The 20,319-nt window shown below is 45.1% G+C and overlaps 1 protein-coding gene across 1 annotated transcript in view; it reads left to right on the forward strand.

Moving 5' to 3' along the window:
• RS1 (retinoschisin 1) overlaps nt 1-20,319 on the forward strand; it is a 46,450-nt gene that overhangs the window by 23,049 nt on the left and 3,082 nt on the right. The window contains exons 4-6 of the mRNA XM_088451637.1: nt 4,206-4,293; nt 5,715-5,856; nt 16,144-16,339. Of these exons, the coding sequence (XP_088307763.1) occupies nt 4,206-4,293; nt 5,715-5,856; nt 16,144-16,339 (426 nt within the window). The remainder of the gene's footprint in view (nt 1-4,205; nt 4,294-5,714; nt 5,857-16,143; nt 16,340-20,319) is intronic.

Here is a 20,319-nt window from a genome sequence, read left to right on the forward strand (position 1 = left end):
CTTACAGCAGAAGCATGTAACACAGGAAGAAAGCTGGAGTGAAGAAGTAGTACTCAGTCTCTGGAACACTGAAGACTTGAAGTAAATGAAGAGATGAAGTTGATCAGGCATCTTCCTGTTCCTGGAGTCAGACCTAAATACTCCTAGGCAGTTGGTCATTGGATCAGGAGATCAGATGAGTGCCCGCAGGAATACTATTTGGAGAGACTAGTCAGGTGATATGGACCGACATGGCTGCGCCCATGCCCGTTACCACAGGAACCAGGACGCAGAACAGAAGCCCTAGCAGACCCCAGGGAGAATACTCAGCCATCACTCTCCTCCACTGCCAGCGACTGAACACCTAAGCCCAGGGATGCCGGCGCGGAGGTGAGCAGCGGCCGATCCCAGGTCGTATCCTGACAGATCCAAGTCATGGGCCAACTGCATTTGAGGCTTTGCAACAAACACGCCCCAAATCACAACATCCTCTGCTATATACTGTAAAACTAGGCACAAACGCATGGCAGTTTTAAAAAATATAGGACATCTATGAAACATTGCCACACAGCAGTGGCAGGCAGGATGGGAGTTTAATAAACTATAATAATATCAGTCGGCAATGCCCCAAATTGTGCCAAATGTAAAGAAAAGAGGTGCAAGATGGAATTGTCCCTCCCACCCACTCTTATGTGGGCTATTAAAAAGGACATGCACAGTTTAACCAACCAAGCACTTTAGCCACTAGGACTGACACTTTTGTGGCTGAATTCCTTGGTTTGTTCGGGCCCCCACAAAACATTTTTTTGGAAATACTACCTACCTTCAATTATTAAGGAGGAGGGTGTTGGTGTGGAGATTGCATGTGCTGGTCCAAACTGCTGGTAGCTGATACTGGACTGTTTGTTATTAATTTACAAATTATAATTTTGTTAAATAAATTGCATGAACTCGCTGCAAATGACGTAACAGGGAGGAGGTGCCTAGATGGTTAACGTCCCTTCCTCTGCTAACTTTGGCTTTACAAATAGAACAGATGCTTTCACAACTGTTGTCAGAATTTGGATTTTAGATTAATTTACATTAAAATAATTCCACATCCAAGATGTGGCTATTCTGGCTTTCTTTTTATCATGAGCAAGAACTGCTTCCACTGGTGGCTGATTTACGCAAACCACATCCTCATCATCAACATCCACAAATTTCCCCCTCATCCTCCTTTTGCACTTCTTCCACACTATCATCCTCATATTTTATTATTTCACCATCTAATAGTAGCACAGCTGTCATGGCGTTAGTGATCCGCTGTGACAGCTGTTATACTTCCTCTATCAAAGGACTGTTTAATAGTCAATTGTTTTTTTAAATTACTACTAGTAGTAGTCTTCTTGGTCCCTTTCTGGGATGAAGATCCACTCCCAGCAGCAGCAACAGACGTAGCACTTAAGGATCCTTCTGAGGAATCATTGATATGAGAGGATACAGTCATGCTTATGAAATTGGATAGAGGACTACTTCCTATCATGAATGAGGATGTTGATGCAGGTGTTGGTGGTAGAAATTGCAGGAGCTTGGATCCAGATAGAAGGGAGCAGCTAGGTGACACTGGACTGATTGTTGTTTGTTTTTTTGTCCCCAATGTTTTAGAATTTGAAATACCCTTTCCAATTTGATGAATGCACTGCAAGTGATGTAACAGGGAAGAGGTTCCAAGATGGTTAAGGTCCTTACCTCTACTCACTGTTACTTGGCAATGGTTACAAATTACTTGGCAAAGGTTGTCCGGATTTGGGTGGAAATAATTCCACACATTAGAAGTGGATTTTTTGGTCCTTTGCCTAGGCATGCCAACAAGGGGATTTTTCCCACCATGGCCAGCAACTGTTGCCTGATTTACAGTTTTTACACAAACATCCTTGCCATCAACATCCTCATCACCCTTGTTGTTATAGCCAACTACATAAATATCCTCCTCTTCCTCCTCGTGCAATTCCACAGAAGCATCCTCGATTTCTACACCAGAAGAAGGCACACAAATGGTGGAAGGAGGATCCTCTTCAAGTACAGTATTACTAGAAAGGTCAGGCTCACACATGGCAACTGCAGACACACTTGGACTCTCCTCGGGGATTTGTGATTTTTCAGAGCACACAGTTGGTTCTGGTGTCTTACTCGTCTTAACAATTTTAATTTTTTTTTACCTCTCCTACAAGCAGAGGGGCTTAAATCATCATTAGAACCATCAGTCATAAATAATGAAGGCCAAGGCCTTATCCTTTCCTTGCCACTTCGTGTAGTGAATGGCATGTTGCCAATTTTTTGTTTCTCTAAAGCTGATTTAGCTTTCATTTTTTTTTTGCTTTAACAGGGTAAAAGTTGTTTTTTTTAGCCTAACTTTTTGGCCTGACTTAAGCCCTGGTACATCGGCCTTCATAGATGACGTTGATGGCCTTGCATCGTCATCATGACTGCTGCCGGCAGCTACAAGACTGGTATTTGGATCTTGCTCTCCAGTCAGGTGACTGTCCTCCACCTCCATACTCACTACGCACACAACCACACACACAAAAAAAATGTTTTGGGGAGCCAGCAGCCCTTGACAGACAGCAGCACAGCACCCCTGCGCAGCTACGCAGATGACAGTGACAGCCAGGTCCAGGTTGGCTAACACGCATACAAAAAATATATATTTTAAAAAATTTTGGGCCAGTACCCCTGCACACCTACGCCAATGACAGTGACAGCCAGGTGTGGCTAACACGCACACAAAAAAATATATATATATTTTTGGGCCAGCAGTCCCTTGACAGACAGCAGCACAGCACCCCTGCGCTCCTACGCCGATGACAGGTGTGGCTAACACGCCACTAAAAATATTGTTTATTTATTTTTTAACACTGAGGTGAACTCCTGAAAAGAGGCAGCAGCCCCTTAACAGACAGCAGCACAGCACTCCTGCAATGATGACAAGTGTGGCTAACACTAATCTTTTTTTTTTTTTCACACTGGGGGTGGATGAAGAACACCCCTGAAGGACAGAGCACCCCCTGGATAACACAGCACAACAGCCAGCCCCTACATGGACAACAGTAGCCAGCCCCTATATGGACAACAGTAGCCAGCCAGCCCGTATGGTCAGCATCAGCAACAGATCCCAGCTCCCTCCCTGTGCACGCTCCACAGCCGGAATGAAAAATGGCTGCAATCGCGGGACCTTTGATAGAATCCAAAACCCGCAAGAATCCGACAGTGGAATGATGACGTTTTGCCTCTTTTCAGATCTGAGTCAGGCGGCAAAACCCGAGTCGACTCGGATCTGCCTCGGAACCCCCATAGATCGGGTGGGTTCGGTTCTCAGGGAACCGAACCCGCTCATCTCTAGTTGCTAATGTGAGATTTTATTAAACCACATACTGTACAAGCAACTGCCTAGTCAGAATTTAAGACAGCTATATACAGTATTAAGTAATAATATAGGCCCTGATTCAGAGCCGGACGCTCTGACCAGAGCGCTCGCTCTGAATCAGGGCCCACCTCCATTAATATGGAGCGTCCTCCTGGACGCTCGTATAGCTGTGTGTCACCACCCACAGCATATATGAGCGTGCAAAATGATGGTCGCGATGGTCTTGACCATCGCGACCATCGGAACTGCGAGTGAAAGCCTGCGGTTGGGTTTCTCAACCGCAAGGCCAGGAGTGATTTTGGCTCTATCAGAGCCAAAATCACTCCCACTGACATCACTAGTGATGTCAGTGGGGCCGGCTTCAGACGGTAGGCGTTCCCTTGGGAACGCCTCCGTCTGGCAGGCATGCCCCCGGCACGCCCGCCAAAGGGGGCGTGCTGTCAGTCACCATCGACAGCACGCCCCCTTTGATGAGACACTCCGAGCGAAGGAAAGTCCTTCGTTCGTCGGGTCTCGCGCATGCGCACGACGGAGCTCCCTACGTCGTGCGCATGCGCAGTGGGGAACATCGACCCACTTGCGAGCGTACTGCCGCTCGCGAGTGGGTCTGAATGACCCCCATAGTTTGTTTCATATATTTATTTTCATATGTGATACCATATATTTAAAGATCAAATGAAAAATAAATAGATTATTATTTTCTTATATTAAATATTTTTCCCATTAATCAATGGACACACAATTCAATGCTTACAGCACCTTTGGAAACTTGACAAAACTGATTAATGCTACAAAAATATCTTTTGCTTGCTTTCCACAGTGGCTTAGTAAATCCTCCAAGTGTGACTGCCAGGGAGGAGCCGGATCAATATTATCTTCTAGAATGACTGTATTGGATTGTATGCCAGGTAATCTTTGAGTTTCAAGAGTAAGTTTAGTACTCAAAATAGATGAGAAGAGAAGAGGTTTGCATAAAGCATATATATGGGTAAATGTAATGGCCTGTGAACTGCAGGCACCAGCGAGTTCCGTGTGAGACTGCCCAATGTTTTAAAGTAGCAGTCACTTAAAAGGCAAAACCAGGTTGGTTTTGCCTTTTCCCTAAATCCCTAAATCATGCTGGAAGAACTGTGGTCAGAAAGGTAACCTACTTCACTTTATTTGGGGCTGCCAGCACAACACTTCTGGCACCTTGATCACCAGAGTGAGTGGAAGGCTGTGTGTTAACCCTTAACCCAGAAATTGCCCTGCTACAATTGTAGCCAGTGATAGGTATGTGATAGGACATATCCTGATTGTTGCAAAGGCATACACCAACTATGGCATTCCAGTATTCCACGGACTATGACAACAGTAGAAGCAAAGGTGTAACTACATTTTGAACTGGAAACTATAGCATGTGTATACAGGGCCATTTACAGATCAACGGGGCCAGGGTGCTCGGGTATGTGGCTAAATTCAAGAGGCATGGCCAAGCCCCCTTTCGATTAGAGAAAAAAAATATGCGTGATGCAGCACAATGCAAAGGGGAACATATGTCCACCTCAACAGCTGGCCCAGGGACACCAGTTGGGCCCCTCCAACAGACCCAGATCCAGGTAAACAGAACCCCCCCTCTCAGTGCTCCTGTATGCATATTCCACTTCTGCCTCCTCCCCAATAATTAAATGGTTTAGGTGCCATGAGTATTATGCTGAAAAGACATACTCATAATGCTCCTCCAGAATCATCAGTCATGTGTAGCCTCCTACAACAGGGGTCTCATTTGTGTTTATTGTAACAGGTGTTGCTAATTTATGTCTAAATTGACTAGATAGATAGATAGATAGATAGATAGATAGATAGATAGCATATGTGTGGGGCAGCACTCAGGGCGATGGAGATAATAATGCACAATGATACACAGGATCCTCCCCAAGGCTCCCTTACTCCTACAGAATCAAGATATGCTGATGAGAGGAAAAACAGGATGCTGGTGGCAGGAGTTATGAGGCATCAGGAAAGCAATGGGTTAGACAACTGGAGTAGAAGGTGCAGGCAGGTAGCTGAGGTATAATATTCAACCATCTAGAAATAAGAATGACTTAAGAGGAGAGAAATAAAATGCACCATACACATGGCAATTGCTTCGCCTTGGAACAATGTTGAATTGCTCCAGTTAACTTGTATCTGCTGTCTAGTCCCAGGCCAGCCAAGGATATGCTCATTAATTTAGATTTGAAATAAGCTCACACACTTAGCCATGTTCAATCCTTAAATAGTAAAAATATCTCTTCTTCCACAAACAGTACAAATGCCATTTAGTACACATATATTACTTGTTTTTCAGAATGTCCATACCATAAACCAATGGGATTTGAATCGGGTGCTGTCACTGCTGACCAACTTAGTTGTTCAAACCAAGATCAGTACACAGGTTGGTATTCTTCCTGGACACCAAACAAAGCACGGCTCAACTCCCAAGGATTTGGGTAAGTAAGTGCATTCAAAGGCATGTTGTGATCATGTGAAATAGAAATAACATGGGCTATTGTTAGTTGTGGGAACCTGAAAGTTTGGAAATAATGCAAATAAAGCTGATATGACGTTGGATTAACTAGTAAGAATTAGAGGTTTTCGCCGGCCACTTTTCGTGTTTTGTGTTTTGGTTTTGGATCTTTCTTCGTGTTTTGGATCTGGATTGGTTTTGCCAAAACCACCCTTCCGTGTTTTGGTTTCTGGGTTTTGTGTTTTGGATCTGTTTTTTCTTAAAAGCATTAAAACAGCTAAAATCACAGAATTTGTGTGTTTTTCTACTCCTATGCTATCATTAACCTCAATAACCTTAATTTCCACTCATTTCCAGTCTATTCTGAACACTTCACACCTCACAATAGTGTTTTTATGTCCAAAAGGTTGCACAGAGGTAGCTGGATGACTATGCTAAGCGACACGAGTGGGCGGCACAAACACGTGGCCCATCTAGGAGTGACACTGCAGTGGCAGACAGGATGGCAGTTTGAAAAACTAGGCCCCAAACAGTACATAATGCAAAGAAAAAAAAGAGATGCAAGATGGAATTGTCCTTGGGCCCTCCCACCCACCCTTATGTTGTATAAACAGGACATGCACACTTTAACAAACCAATCATTTCAGCGCTAGGGTCTGCCACACGACTGTGGCTGAAATGATTGGCTCGTTTGGGCCCCCACAAAACAAACTGGCAATTAATCTGTCCCTGCACAAACTGGCTCTACGGAGGCAAGATGTCGTCCTCATCCTCCTCATCCATCGATTCCTCACCCTCTTCAGTGTTGTGCACATCCTCATCCTCACAGAGTATTAATTCGTTCCTGCTGGAATCCACCACCACAGGTCCCTCTGTACGTTCTGGAGGCTGGTCTCCCTGGAGGAGTTGATAATTCATTTTTATGAACATCATCTTCTCCATATTTTCTGGAAGCAACCTCCTACGCCTTTCGCTGACAAGGTTCCCGGCTGCACTAAACACTCTATCAGAGTACACACTGGAGGGGGGGCAACTCAGGTAAAATAGAGCCAGTTTGTACAGGGGCCTCCAAATTGCCTCTTTTTCCTGCCAGTACAGGTACGGACTGTCTGACATGCCTACTTGGATGCTGTCACAGATGTAATCCTCCACCATTCTGTCAATGGTGACAGTATCATATGCAGTGACAGTAGACATGTCATAAATTGTTGCCAGGTCCTTCAATCCGAACCAGATGTCCAAACTTTGTCCTGCCTGCCCTGCATCACCGCCAGCGGGTTGCTTAGGATACCTAAGATTTTTCCTGGCAGCCCCAGTTGCGGAAGAAAATGAAGAAGGAGCTGTTGACGTGTCACGTTCCGCTTCAGCTGACAGTGTTTTCACCAGCAGGTCTTTGCACCTCTGCAGGCTTGTGTCGGCCGGAAAGAGAGACACCACATAGGCTTTAAACCTAGGATCGAGCACGGTGGCCAAAATGTAGTGGTCTGATTTCAACAGATTGACCACCATGGAATCCTGGCAAAGCAAATGAAGGACTTCATCCACAAGTCCCACATGCCGCTCCGTTTTAGCTCCTCCTTCACTTTCTCCAGTTGCTTCTGCAAAAGCCTGATGAGGGGGATGACCTGACTCAAGCTGGCAGTGTCTGAACTGACTTCTCGTGTGGCAAGTTCGAAGGGCTGAAGAACCTTGCACAACACAGAAATCATTCTCCACTGCGCTTGAGTCAGGTGCATACCCCCTCCTTTGCCTATTTCATAGGTGGATGTATAGGCTTGAATGGCCTTTTGCTGCTCCTCCATCCTCTGAAGCATATAGAGGGTTGAGTTCCACCGCGTCACAACCTCTTGCTTCAGGTGATGGCGGGGCAGGTTCAAGAGTGTTTGCTGGTGCTCCAGTCTTCGGCACGCAGTCGCTGAATGGCGAAAGTGGGCAGAAATTTTTTGGGCCACCCAAAGCGTCTCCTACACGCCCCTGTCGCTTTTCAGAAAATTCTGCACCACCAAATTTATTGCGTGAGCAAAACATGGGACTTGCTGGAATTTGCCCAGACATAATGCCCACACAATATTGGTGGCGTTGTCAGATATCACAAATCCCCAGGAGAGTCTAAGTGGGGTAAGCCACTGGGCAATGATTTCCCTCAGTTTCTCTAAGAGGTTGTCGGCGGTGTGCCTCTTACTGAAACCGGTGATACACAGCGTAGCCTGCCTTGGAACGAGCTGGCGTTTCTGAGATGCTGCTACTGGTGAAGCTGCTGCTGTTGCTGCGTAAGGTGATACATCTACCCAGTGGGCTGTCACAGTCATATAGTCCTTAGTCTGCCCTGTTCCACTTGTCCACATGTCCGTGGTTAAGTGGACATTTGGTACAACTGCATTTTTCAGGACACTGAGGACACTTTTTCTGACGTTTCTGTACAGTCTCGGTATCGCCTGCCTAGTGAAGTGGAATCTAGACGGGATTTGGAACCGGAGACACACTACCTCCATCAATTGTCTAGATCCCACTGCACTAATGGCGGATACCGGATGCACGTCTAACACCAACATAGCAGTCAAGGCCTCAGTTATACGTTTTGCTTCAGGATGACTGCTGTCGTACTTCATCCTCCTCGCAAAGGACTGTTGGAGAGTCAATTGTTTAGTAAAAGTAGTGGTGTTCCTACTTCCTCTCTGGGATGATGAACGACTCCCAGCAGCAACAGATGCAGCAGTAGGCGTAGCAATGCAGGATCCTCCAGAGGAATCCCGGATAGGAGAGTCAGTCATGCCAGTGACATGGCCTGCAGGACTACTTCCGATCCTGACTAAGGAGGAAATTGACGAGGAGGGAGCTGACGGTGTGGTTTGCAGGTGCTTGGATACAACAGGACAAAGGAATTTAGGTGTCCCTGGACTGCTTACGGTCTGCAGGTGCGCTGCAGGTGACGTATAAGGGAGGGATGTTCCTAGGTGGTTAACATCCCTACCCCTACTTATTTCACCTTTACATATGGTACATATGGCAAGACAGTTGTTGTCCAGATTTGGATATAAATATTGCTAGACCAAAGAGGTGGAATGTTTGGTCTTCTGCCCAGGCATGACCGTGATGGGCTTTTTCATCCCACGGAAAACAACTGTCTCCCCCAGGACCTGATTTAAACAAACCACATCACCATCATAATCCTCCTCTCCAATTTCCTCCTCAGAGCCAGCTACACCAGTATCCTCATCCTGTTGTACTTCAACAGTGACATCTTCAATTTGCATATCAGCAAGTGGACTGTGGGTGCTCCTTTCAGCACTTGCAGGTGGCATGCAAATGGTGGAAAGAGCCACCTCTTCCCATCCAGTGCTGGGAAGGTCAGGCATCGCAACCGCCACCACACTTGGACTCTCCTTGGGGATTTGTGATATCTTCTTAGAACGCACAGTTCTTCGCTGTGCTTTTGCCAGTTTAACTTGTTTGATTTTTTTAGCGGGAGGAGGGCTTTCATCGTCATGTGAAGCTGAACCACTAGTCATGAACATAGGGAAAGACCTTAGTCGTTCCTTGCCACTCCGTGTCGTAAATGGCATATTGGCAAGTTTACGTTTCTCCTCAGATGATTTAAATGTTTTTTTTAAGGTAATTTTCCTGAACTTTGTCATTTGGGATTGTATATGCCCTCTACTAAGACATTGGGCATCGGCCTTGGCAGATGATGTTGATGGCATGTTATTGTCTATGTCATGACTAGTGGCAGCAGCTTCAGCACTAGGAGGAAGTGGTTCTTGATCTTTCCCTATTTTATTTTTATCGGAGAAAGTTTGGTCCTCCATTTATGTTATATTGATATATATACGTGCAGCTAAGGCACACACAAACACAGAAAATAATTTTTTATTTTTGTTGGAGACTAGTGCACTTTGTGGGTTACACCACCCTTTAAGAAATGAGCCAGCCGACTCTTTACTTATGGGACACAGGCGCACGCTTGGCGCTGCTCCTTTGTTGATGCACGTGCAGCTACAGTGCACACAATTCACAAAGAGAGAAATTTTTATTTTTATTTTTTGTGGAGCGCACTTTGAGGGTTACACCACCCTTTAACAGACAGACACACGCTTGGCGCTGCTGCTTTGAGGATGCACGTGCAGTGCAGACAATTCACAAACATAGAAGAAAATGTTTTATTTTTGTTGGAGTGCACTTTGGGGGTTACACCACCCTTTAACAGACAGACGCACGCTTGGCACTGCTGCTTTGAGGATGCACGTACAGTGCACACAATACACAAACACAGAAAAAAAAAATATTTTTTTGAGTAGTTTGGCACTACTTGCACGTGCGGCTACTGCGCGCACAATTCACAAACAAAAAAAATATTTTTTTTTTGGAGTGCACTTTGGGGGTTACAGCACCCTTTAACGGACAAGCCAGCTGGCCCTTTACTTATGGGACACAGGCGCACGCTTGGCGCTGCTCCTTTGTTGATGCACGTGCAGCCACAGTGCACACAATTCACAAACACAGAAAACATTTTTTTATTTTGTTTGGAGTGCACTTTGGGGGTTACAACACCCTTTAACGGTCAAGCCAGCCGGCCCTTCTCTTATGACACTGGCGCACGCTTGATGCTACTTTGTTGATGCACGTGCGGCTACTGTGCACACAATTCGCAAACACAAAAAAATATATTTTTTTATTTTTTTTGGAGTGCACTTTGGGGGTTACAGCACCCTTTAACAGATGAGCCAGCCGGCCCTTTACTTATGGGACACAGGCGCATGCCTGGCGCTACTTTGTTGTTGCACGTGCAGCTACTGCGCACACAATTCACAAACACAAAAAATATTTTTTTATTTTGTTTGGAGTACACTTTGGGGGTTACAGCACCCTTTAACGGTCAAGCCAGCCGGCCCTTCACTTATGACACAGGCGCACGCTTGACGCTACTTTGTTGATGTACGTGCGGCTACTGCGCACACAATTCACAAACACAAAAAAATATATATTTATTTTTTTGGAGTGCACTTTGGGGGAGCACCCCTGATGCACAGATCACTCTCTGGACAACACTACAGCACCTCTCTAGGACTACAGCCTTTATAGGTCACTGCACAACACAGTCCAGCCAGCCCCTATAGACTTTGGAGTGGCCCCTATGGACAACTGACTGCACAACACAGCCCAGCCAGCCCCTATGACAGCAGCACAATACAGCCCAGCTAGCCCCTATGGACAACAGCAGCACAACACAGCCCAGTCAGCCCCTATGGACTGAGTGGTCACAGCGCCTATGGACAACAGCAGCACAACACAGCCCAGCCAGCCCTAGCTCCCACCCTCCCTCTTCACTGTCCACAGCCGGAGTGAGAAATGGCACTGACGTGGGGACCTTTTATGGGATCCAAAACCCGCGAGATCCGGAAGGCAGGATGATGACGTTTTGCCTTGATTTCAGTTCCGAGTCAGGCGGGAAAAGTCGAGCCTGACTCGGATACGAGTCGGATCGGGGGAGCTCGGGGGGTTCGGATTTCAGAAATCCGAACCTGCTCATCCCTAGTAAGAATGCAATCAACTCACAAGGGGCTCTATTTACTACAATCCGCATATTGAATGCAGATTATAGTGTGATATTATTGACTGAGGGCCTGATTCAGAGCCGGACGCTCGGACCAGAGCGCTCGCTCTGAATCAGGGCCCTCCTACATGAAAATGGAGCGGCCTTATGGACGCTCGCAAAGCTGTGGGTTACCACCCACAGCTTCTGCGAGCGTCCATGATGATGGTCGCGATGGTCAAGACCATCGCGACCATCGGGCTTGCGACGGAGACCCTGCAGTAGGGTCTCGCTGCCACAAGCCCTGGAGTGATTTTGGCTCTATCAGAGCCAAAATCACTCCCACTGACATCACTAGTGATGTCAGTGGGGCCGGCTTCAGATGGTAGGCGTTCCCATGGGAACGCCTCCATCTGGCAGCCACGCCCCCGGCACGCCCACCAAAGGGGGCGTGCTGTCAATCAACATCGACAGCACGCCCCCTTTTGTGCGAGACCCGGAGCGACGGAGAGGCCGTCGCTATCCGGGTCTCGCGCATGCGCACGACGGAGCTCCCTCCGTCGTGCGCATGCGCAGTGGGGCAACATCGACCCGCTTGCGAGCGTCCTGCGCTTGCAAGCGCGTCTGAATGACCCCCTGAATTCGCATTGCGAATTCAGACAATATCACAGGGATTTACTACAAATCCCTTGCAGGGACAGAGCTTGCGATAAAGCTCTGTGCGTGCGAATCCCCTCCGCATACTAGTCACGGTATTTTCGCAAAAAATACAGTGGCAAAGTGCCCGCACATGCGCTGACCGGCTGCTGCTGCTACCCCCCGCGGCGCTAATCTCCCCCATGATTGTGGACCCCCTGCGACCCCCCTCCCCCCCGCAACCCCCTCTCTCCCTTAATTACACTTACCTGCATGATCCGGGCCTCCGGTGATGTCCTCCATGCCTCCGATCAGGTGATCTCCCATAGTGCACTGGGACCCGATCACCTGATGACTGGGCCGCAGTGCACTATGGGAGACCAGCTGACCGGAGGGGAGACATCACCGGAGGCCCGATCACCGGTCCCTGGAGTCAGGTAAGTAAAAAATATTTTTGACATTTTTTTTTTCTTTTTTTTTACAGTAATCAGCTTGCGGTCTGTTCAGACCACACAGCTGATTACTGGGACCGACTCTCGGCTCTGCTCTCCCCATTAGAGCAGAGTAGGAGCCCGGTAACCGGGGGAGACCCTGGATAACGCCACCTCCAGGGCTTTCCCCGATATTTTTTTACAATTTATTTTTAGTAACTTTGGTCGGATCACATTTCCCATTACAATTATGGGAAATGCGATCTGATTACTAAAAATAAGTGATACTTAGGGGTTGGAGTAGAAGTTTACGAATTCTACTCCAATTGCCCTGTAATAACTATAGGTGATACTAAAATAATGTGAAAAGGGTGTGAAAACAGCATTTTTCACTTTATTTTAGTAAAAAATGATGTTAATAAATAGAGCCCAGGATCTCTGATATCATCATAACAAATGTTTCACAGTGTGGTAATGGCAACTGTAACAAAAAAGGCTCATGTAGCATTGGGTACATATGTGCTCTGGACATCAGGAAGGAAAGATGTACACATTTAGATGCATGCACTGCTCACTCACTCCCTTGCTCCGTCTCATGCCTTTCCCCACCACAAAACCCCTGGCTCACCCCCTGCCTATGATCCAATCCACTTCCCTGCTCACCTCCTTTCCAAGTCCCTTGATTACCTCCTTCTTTTCCCTCTTGAGTCTCAACACCCTGACTCCGCTCCTGCACCCCATCCTATACAATACTCTTCCCCTCTCACTTGCACAGTCATGCTCCTGAACACTGCATTATCATTCCAGACAACCTGATCCCCGTTCCCTTTTGTCACTCCCTCTCTTTCCCCTGTGCCCTCTGGAAAGCTAAGTCTGTATGTAACAAACTGGTTCTATTCAGTTCCATTTCCACCTCTCTTAGGGCGGGTTGTACTAACACTAAAATGCGGTATGACCACATTCCCCATATGTATCAAGCTTTGGAAAGCGTAACTTTCTGGAGCTTATACCAATAGGCAACCCAACCATAGACATATGTGATCACCATACACAATGGGCGGGGTACACCAACGTCAGAAATGCGGTCAAACCCCGGAAAATGACATTTTCGGGGGTTTGACCACATTTCTCATAAGCACCAAGCCCCAGAATGCGATACATTCTAGGGCTTGGATGAGGTGGGCAACGCCATCTTTACTCAATACAATAATGTAATAAAGGTCATTTACAAGAGGTAATATTATCTTGACAATCATCAACAAATGCGAAAGCTGCATTTTATACAAAAGATAATTAATACAAGCACTTCTACATCTGCTGTTCACTCCTTACAAAATCAAATGAGAATCTTCTTTCTTACAATAGCGAAAATAGAAATGTTGAGTAATGCAAATAGATGGCCACACCTTGATATAATATAGCTGCAATGCAAATGATATAAATACTATTTATTATGTCATTATGCAATCAATATGCAATCATCTAATCAGAAGCTGCAAGATAGTTCTGCGTTCAGATGTTCCCAAATGCGGTCGTCAAGGCCCCCCCCCAATAGTTAAGGTTTTAGAGATATCCATGGTTGAGTACAGGTGGTTAAATCAAATTGACTGAGATTCTAATTAAGCCACCTGTGGTTAAGCATGGATACCCTTAAAACCTGGACTGTTAAGCTGGGTACACACTGACAGATATATTGGCCGATCAATTGATTGGCCAATATATCTGCTGCCCATCGACCAATGTGTACCCACTATATGTCTGTGAACTACGTCGTTCACAGACATATCGCATTTGTTGTGCTGCACAGCCGATGGACAGATATGGCTGCAGACATATCTGTCCATCGGCAAGTGTGTACGGGCGGTCTGCAGACACGCCCCCGCCCCACCCCGCCCCCCAGTTGATGGCCATTCAGTGTGTATGAGTGACCATCATCTGCAGATATATCTGTATAGTGTGTAGCCAGCATCACGGTGCCTTGAGGACCAAGTATGGGAACCTCTGGCTTAGATTCATCATCCTCATTGCGTATCAACCCAACAGTCCTCCAGCACCCACAAGAAACAATGCAGGTATTAACATAACGGGGGATGCGACCACATATAATGTCACAATTACATGTTCATGCCTTGTACTTAATGGAATGAGATTGAAATATTGGCGGTAGCCGCCGGTTCAAATCCTGACAGCCTAACCCTAATCTCTCCCAGGGAGGGCCTAACCCTAACCATCCCCCCAGGGGTGTCTAACACTTATCTCACCCCCCCAAACCTAACCCTAGCCCCGCTAGACTCCCTAATCCTAACCCTCCTCCCCCACGGCTAATGCTAAGGGCGCCCCGGACTTACCTTCATCCGGGCTGGCTTCCTTCGACGATCCGGCATCAGGATTAACATAGGCGTCGCTATTTCAACACCTATGTTAAATCCCTTGCCGGGATTCCGTTGTCGGGATTGAGACCGGCGGCTCTCATAACTACATCCTGTACTTAACATGTGCTTTTCTACCCCAGTCTGCCCCTGTTCCATATCTCCAGAGATTTCTGAAAGTCTCCAGCATTTTAGCTGCATTTTAGCTGGAGAAAGTCTAAAACATACAGAAATATTTTTTCTTCCTAGTTCCTAGTTGGTGTACATGTGCATTCATTACTGTCTGACACATTTTAAAAGATCCACAGGTGGAGTGAGGAGACCTGGAAAACATGTACTGTTAGGCTGAAACCATGCACAGTGTTAGTGCTCTCTGAGGAATGATTTAGGGAAACTCTGGTATAGAGATTTGTTTGTGCAGCCACCATAGGTTTGAGGACTGTGTTCAAATGCTATCTATATAGCTGAGAAGCGATGCTTCTTTCAAAAACATAATACCATCCAGAGATAGCGTTATGTCTCCTGGCACAGGAGAAAAGTAAAGAAGAGACATTTCTCTTCCTGCTTTCTTCGTTGGGGACCCGCTCTGCCCATGTGCACAGACTTATGTTGCAGACGGTATGTAGTCAGGAAGCCGGCGGTCGGCATTTCCCGACTGTCAAATCCAGGGATGGGACTAATGATAAGCATTGAAATCCCGACGCCTATCATTATCCACCCGCCGAAATCCCGACGCCTGGTATACCGAACGGGACCTCTTAGTCATGGTAGGGGGGGCTTAGGTTTTGGGACTCCCTGGGAGGGTCAGGTTCCCCCCCCCCAGGAGGGAAGGATTTAGGGTGCAGGGAGGGGGGTGGTTAGATTTAGTCACTCCTAATGGCGGGTTAGGGTTGGGGGGAGGGGTAGGGATAGCCAACTTAACTCTGCTGTCGGGATCTTCACCCATCGGGCTGCCGGCGTCGGGATTTCAACCACCGGCCTCACTTCCGGTGGTCATACATACCGTTTCCATTGCAGATTTTTGCAGTAGCGAAAGATGGCAAATAAAGTCACTGCAGTTTTCTGCTCGCTGGGCCATGCCTTTATCGCATGGTTTATCCCGGCAGGAGTTTTCATATAACTACAGCGAAGTGAAACGTGCAATAAACGCTGAAAATTATGTATAGGCTTCTGCATATTTTTTTAAATAGTGGTCTGATATAGTTACATACTGTACCATGAAAAAATGAAAACTTGAGTCAAAAATGCCCCCTCACAGACATCTGCTAATCAGTTCAATGTTGTGTTCTCTCTTCTGAATAAAGCTGCGCGTGGCTATCCAAATTCCAGGACAACGGCCAGTGGCTTCAGATAGATCTGAAAGAATTAAAAGTGATTTCTGGGATTATGACCCAGGGGAGATGTGACACGGATGAGTGGATGACAAAATACAGCGTGCAGTACAGAGTGGATGAAACTTTAAATTGGGTTTACTACAAAGATCAAACTGGAAACAATCGGGTTAGTAATAAACTCTATTCCTTTTTTTTTACTACAGAAAATATTCATTAGTGTAATGTCACAATGCTGTGCTACAGAAAACTAATAATACAACAGGGGAAATCAGAGCAGGGAGATGTAGTGGGCACCTTTTTGGCCCAGGTTATTAAATCATGCAAAACACAATTTAGAATTGTAATTCACATTCACTTAACAATAATTCTTCAAACATAGCATCACACTGAAAGAAAATAATTAATTATATCCATTCACTATATTGCTTCATAATAAGGGGGAGATGTACTAAGCCTTGGAGAGTGATAAATTTTTCAAACACAGCCTGTAAACTGACAGTTAGGAGCTGATTGGTTGGTACTTTATCTCTCTCCACTTTATCGCTTTCCAAGGCTTAGTACATCTCCCCCTTAAGTAACTTAGGTGCACTTTGCCTATGAGGCAGCTCTACAAACTAACTTGGTAACTGTAATTCTACGCTGAAGACACTAAGGGGTCAATCCAATTAGGTGCAAATTGCAAGTAGCGAGTTTGTTTCTTGAAGCTCGCACACTTCGCACAAAATGCGCACTCCCGAGAATTCTCTAATCCAATTAAAAATGCCTATTTGCGGTACTCGCAGCGGAGGTTTGCGAACTGACTGCCAAATGCGATGTGAGAGAAGTGCATAAAAAAGAGGGGAGACCATCCTGGACCCCCCAAAACTGATAATTTCGTAAGCAGGACCGTATAGAAGGCTGTTTGTGGGCATTAGGAAGGTACTGCAGGTTTTTAAATGGTGTCAAATGGCTGATTAGTGCTTTTTTTTTAAAAATGCAAAAAAAATTATGGAATGCAAACTTTTTCGTTTAATCTCAAACGAATTAAACGAAAAATGCAAAAAATAGTAGGAAAAAAAAGGTGATTTTGGGGTACTTTGAGGGCACCTTGAAAAATTGTAAAAATAAATGGCTAAAAAAAAACAAACTTATTTTTCAATGAAAAAATTATTGTCATTAAATTTGGGGTGCCTAAACTAACGAAAAAGTGGATTTTGGAGTAATTTCAGGAAAAAAATTTTTTACCCCCAAAATGACGTAGCTATTGGACTATTTAAGCTAATTGTAAACTTCCAATTGCCTAATTAGTTAGTAGGGCTGTGTCCCGACATTTTAACCTGCTATTTGTCCTTTTATTTGTGAAAACAATTCAGTCATCTGAAACATATGCGCATGAGTTTACACATGCATTAAACACAGCCCTCTGTCTGTTTTTGGAACATGGGATGTAACAGATTTGTGTTGGAAATATATGGGATTTTGTGTTCTGCAGGTTATAAATCAGAGGAGTCACGTCATCCTATAAATTGTAAGGGGTATATTTACTAAAGTGTGGATTTTTAGTAGTGGTGGTGTTGCCCATAGCAACCAATCAGATTCTAGCTATTATTTTATAGAAGGTGCTAGATAAATGTTAAGTAGAAGCTGATTGGTTGCTATGGGCAACATCTCCACTTCTAAAAACCTGCACTTTAGTAATTATACCCCTAAGTCCCTTATACAAGTCACAGAAATATGAGGAGGATGCTTCTTACAGTAATTAATTGACAGCGATATACACGGTATTACTGATCATATATATATACAGTGGTGCTTGAAAGTTTGTGAACTTTCTAGATTTCTGCTGAAATTTGGCCTAAAACTACCTCAGATTTTCACACAAGTCCTAAAAGTAGATAAAGAGAACCAAATCAAACAAATGAGACAAAAAAATTGGACAAGATAATTTTTTTTTTTTAGGAAGATGATCCAATATCACATTTCTGTGAGTGTCAAAAGTAAGTGAACTTTAGGCTTAGCAGATATTTTGAAGGTGAAATTAGAGTCAGGTATTTTCAATCTATGGGATGACAATCAGGTGTGAGTGGACAACCTGTCTTTTTAAAAGAACATCGATCTATCAAAATCTGATGTTCACAACACATGTTTGGAAGTGTATCATGCCATGAACAAAGGCGATTTCTAAGGACCTCAGAAGAAGAGTTGTTAATGTTCATCAGGCTTCAAAAGGTTACAAAACCATCTCTAAGAGTTTGGACTCCACCAATCAACAGTCAGACAGATTGTGTACAAATGGATGAAATTCCAGACATTACCCTCCCCAGGAGTGATCGACCAACAAAGATCACGCCAAGAGCAGGGTGTTTGCAAGGTCACAAAGGAACCCAAGGTAACCTCTAAGCAACTGAAGGCCTTCCTCACATTAGCTAATGTTAATGTTCATGAGTCCACCATCAAGAGGACACTGAACAACAATGGTGTGCATGGCAGGACTGCAAGGAGAAAGCCACTGCTCTCCAAAAAGAACATTGCTGCCCGTCAGCTGTTTTCTAAAGATCACCTGGATAGATGAGTCCAAAATAGAGCTTTTTGGTTTAAATGAGAAGCATTATGTTTGGAGAAAGGAGAACACTGCATTCCAGCATTAAAACCTCATACCATCTATGAAACACGGTGGTGGTGGTATCATGGTTTTTTCCTGTTTTGCTGCATCTGGCCAAGGACGACTTGCTATATTATACCAGAATATTCTAAAGAAAAATGTGAGGACATCTGTCCATGAGCTGCATCTCAAAAGAACGTGGGTCATGCAAGACAACTACCGTCATCCGACCAAAGAATTATTAAAGAAGAATACATTTAAAGTTTTGGAATGGCCAAGTCAAAATCCTGACCTTAATCCAATTGAAATGTTGTGGAAGGACCTGAAGCGAGCAGTTCATGGGAGTAAACCCACCAACATAACAGAGTTGACGCTGTTTTGTATGGAGGAATGGGGTAAAATTCCTCCAAGCTGATGTTCAGGACTAATCAACAATTACCGGAAACCTTTAGAAGCAGTTATTGCTGTACAGGGGGGGTCATACCAGATACTGAAAGCAAAGATTCACATAGTTTTGACACTCACAGATATATGTGATATTGGATCATTTTCCTCAATAAAAAAAGTCTCATTTTCTTGTCGCATTTGTTTGATTTGGTTCTCTTTATCTACTTTTAGGACTTGAAACTGTGAAAATCTGAGGTAGTTTTAGGCCAAGTTTCAGCAGAAATATAGAAAATTCTGAAGCATTCACAAACTTTCAAGCACCACTGTATTTTTCTAAATGGTTGCTAAAGAGATGGTTTCAGAAAAAAGCAGAGTAAGAATCCCAAAATGTTCTCTTTTACCTAACTAGGATAATCTACCTTTCCCAGAGCCCTAACTAGACTTTTTGGTGCCCTATGCCAGGAAGAGCATTGGCGCCCCCGCCCCCTTATTTTTTAAATAGGGACATAAGATGCGCACCCGAAAAAGGACCATGGCCTCATGGGGAAGGGCCATGGAAGAGATAGGGAAGGCCAGGAGATGCTGGGGATAAAAGAAGAGACAGCTACAAATGAGAATGATAATAGACAAAAAATTTACAGGCCCAAACAGCGCCCCCTGTGCCATGATCTTTCCCAACAGCCTGCTAAGAGATATTAACTCTACTCAGTATTCTGCAACTAATGTACATATTGCTCCTCCAAGTAAATAGTTGCAGTTTATCTTGGGCTTCCTCCGCGGCTCCTACCCCACTTTATCACATCTTATAAATTAAAATAATTAAATTCTAATTGAGCCATATGTGCCAAGTGTAGCTCACATCTTGCATTAGACTAAAAGCCCAAATACACCTACGGAAGGATTGCGCAAACCTGCGATCGGATCGGAAACACCAATCCGCCGGTCGGAAATGCCGACTGGTGGCCATCGATTTTGCCGCGATCCGTCCGAGGACCGGTGAAATTATACATGTTGCGTTTCACAGATTTGCAAATCATGATCATATTTTGATAGTGATTGGCAAATCGGTGAAATCCAACATGTTTGATTTCACTGATCCTGAGATGTCGGATTGCAGGATCGCAGAAGCGCGGTGATTAGTCGCAGATGTATGGGGGCCTTTAGTTTCCTCACTATTT

This window comes from Taudactylus pleione, unplaced genomic scaffold, assembly GCF_031769625.1.
Source record: "Taudactylus pleione unplaced genomic scaffold, aTauple2 ptg000026l, whole genome shotgun sequence".
Lineage (NCBI taxonomy): Eukaryota > Metazoa > Chordata > Amphibia > Anura > Myobatrachidae > Taudactylus > Taudactylus pleione.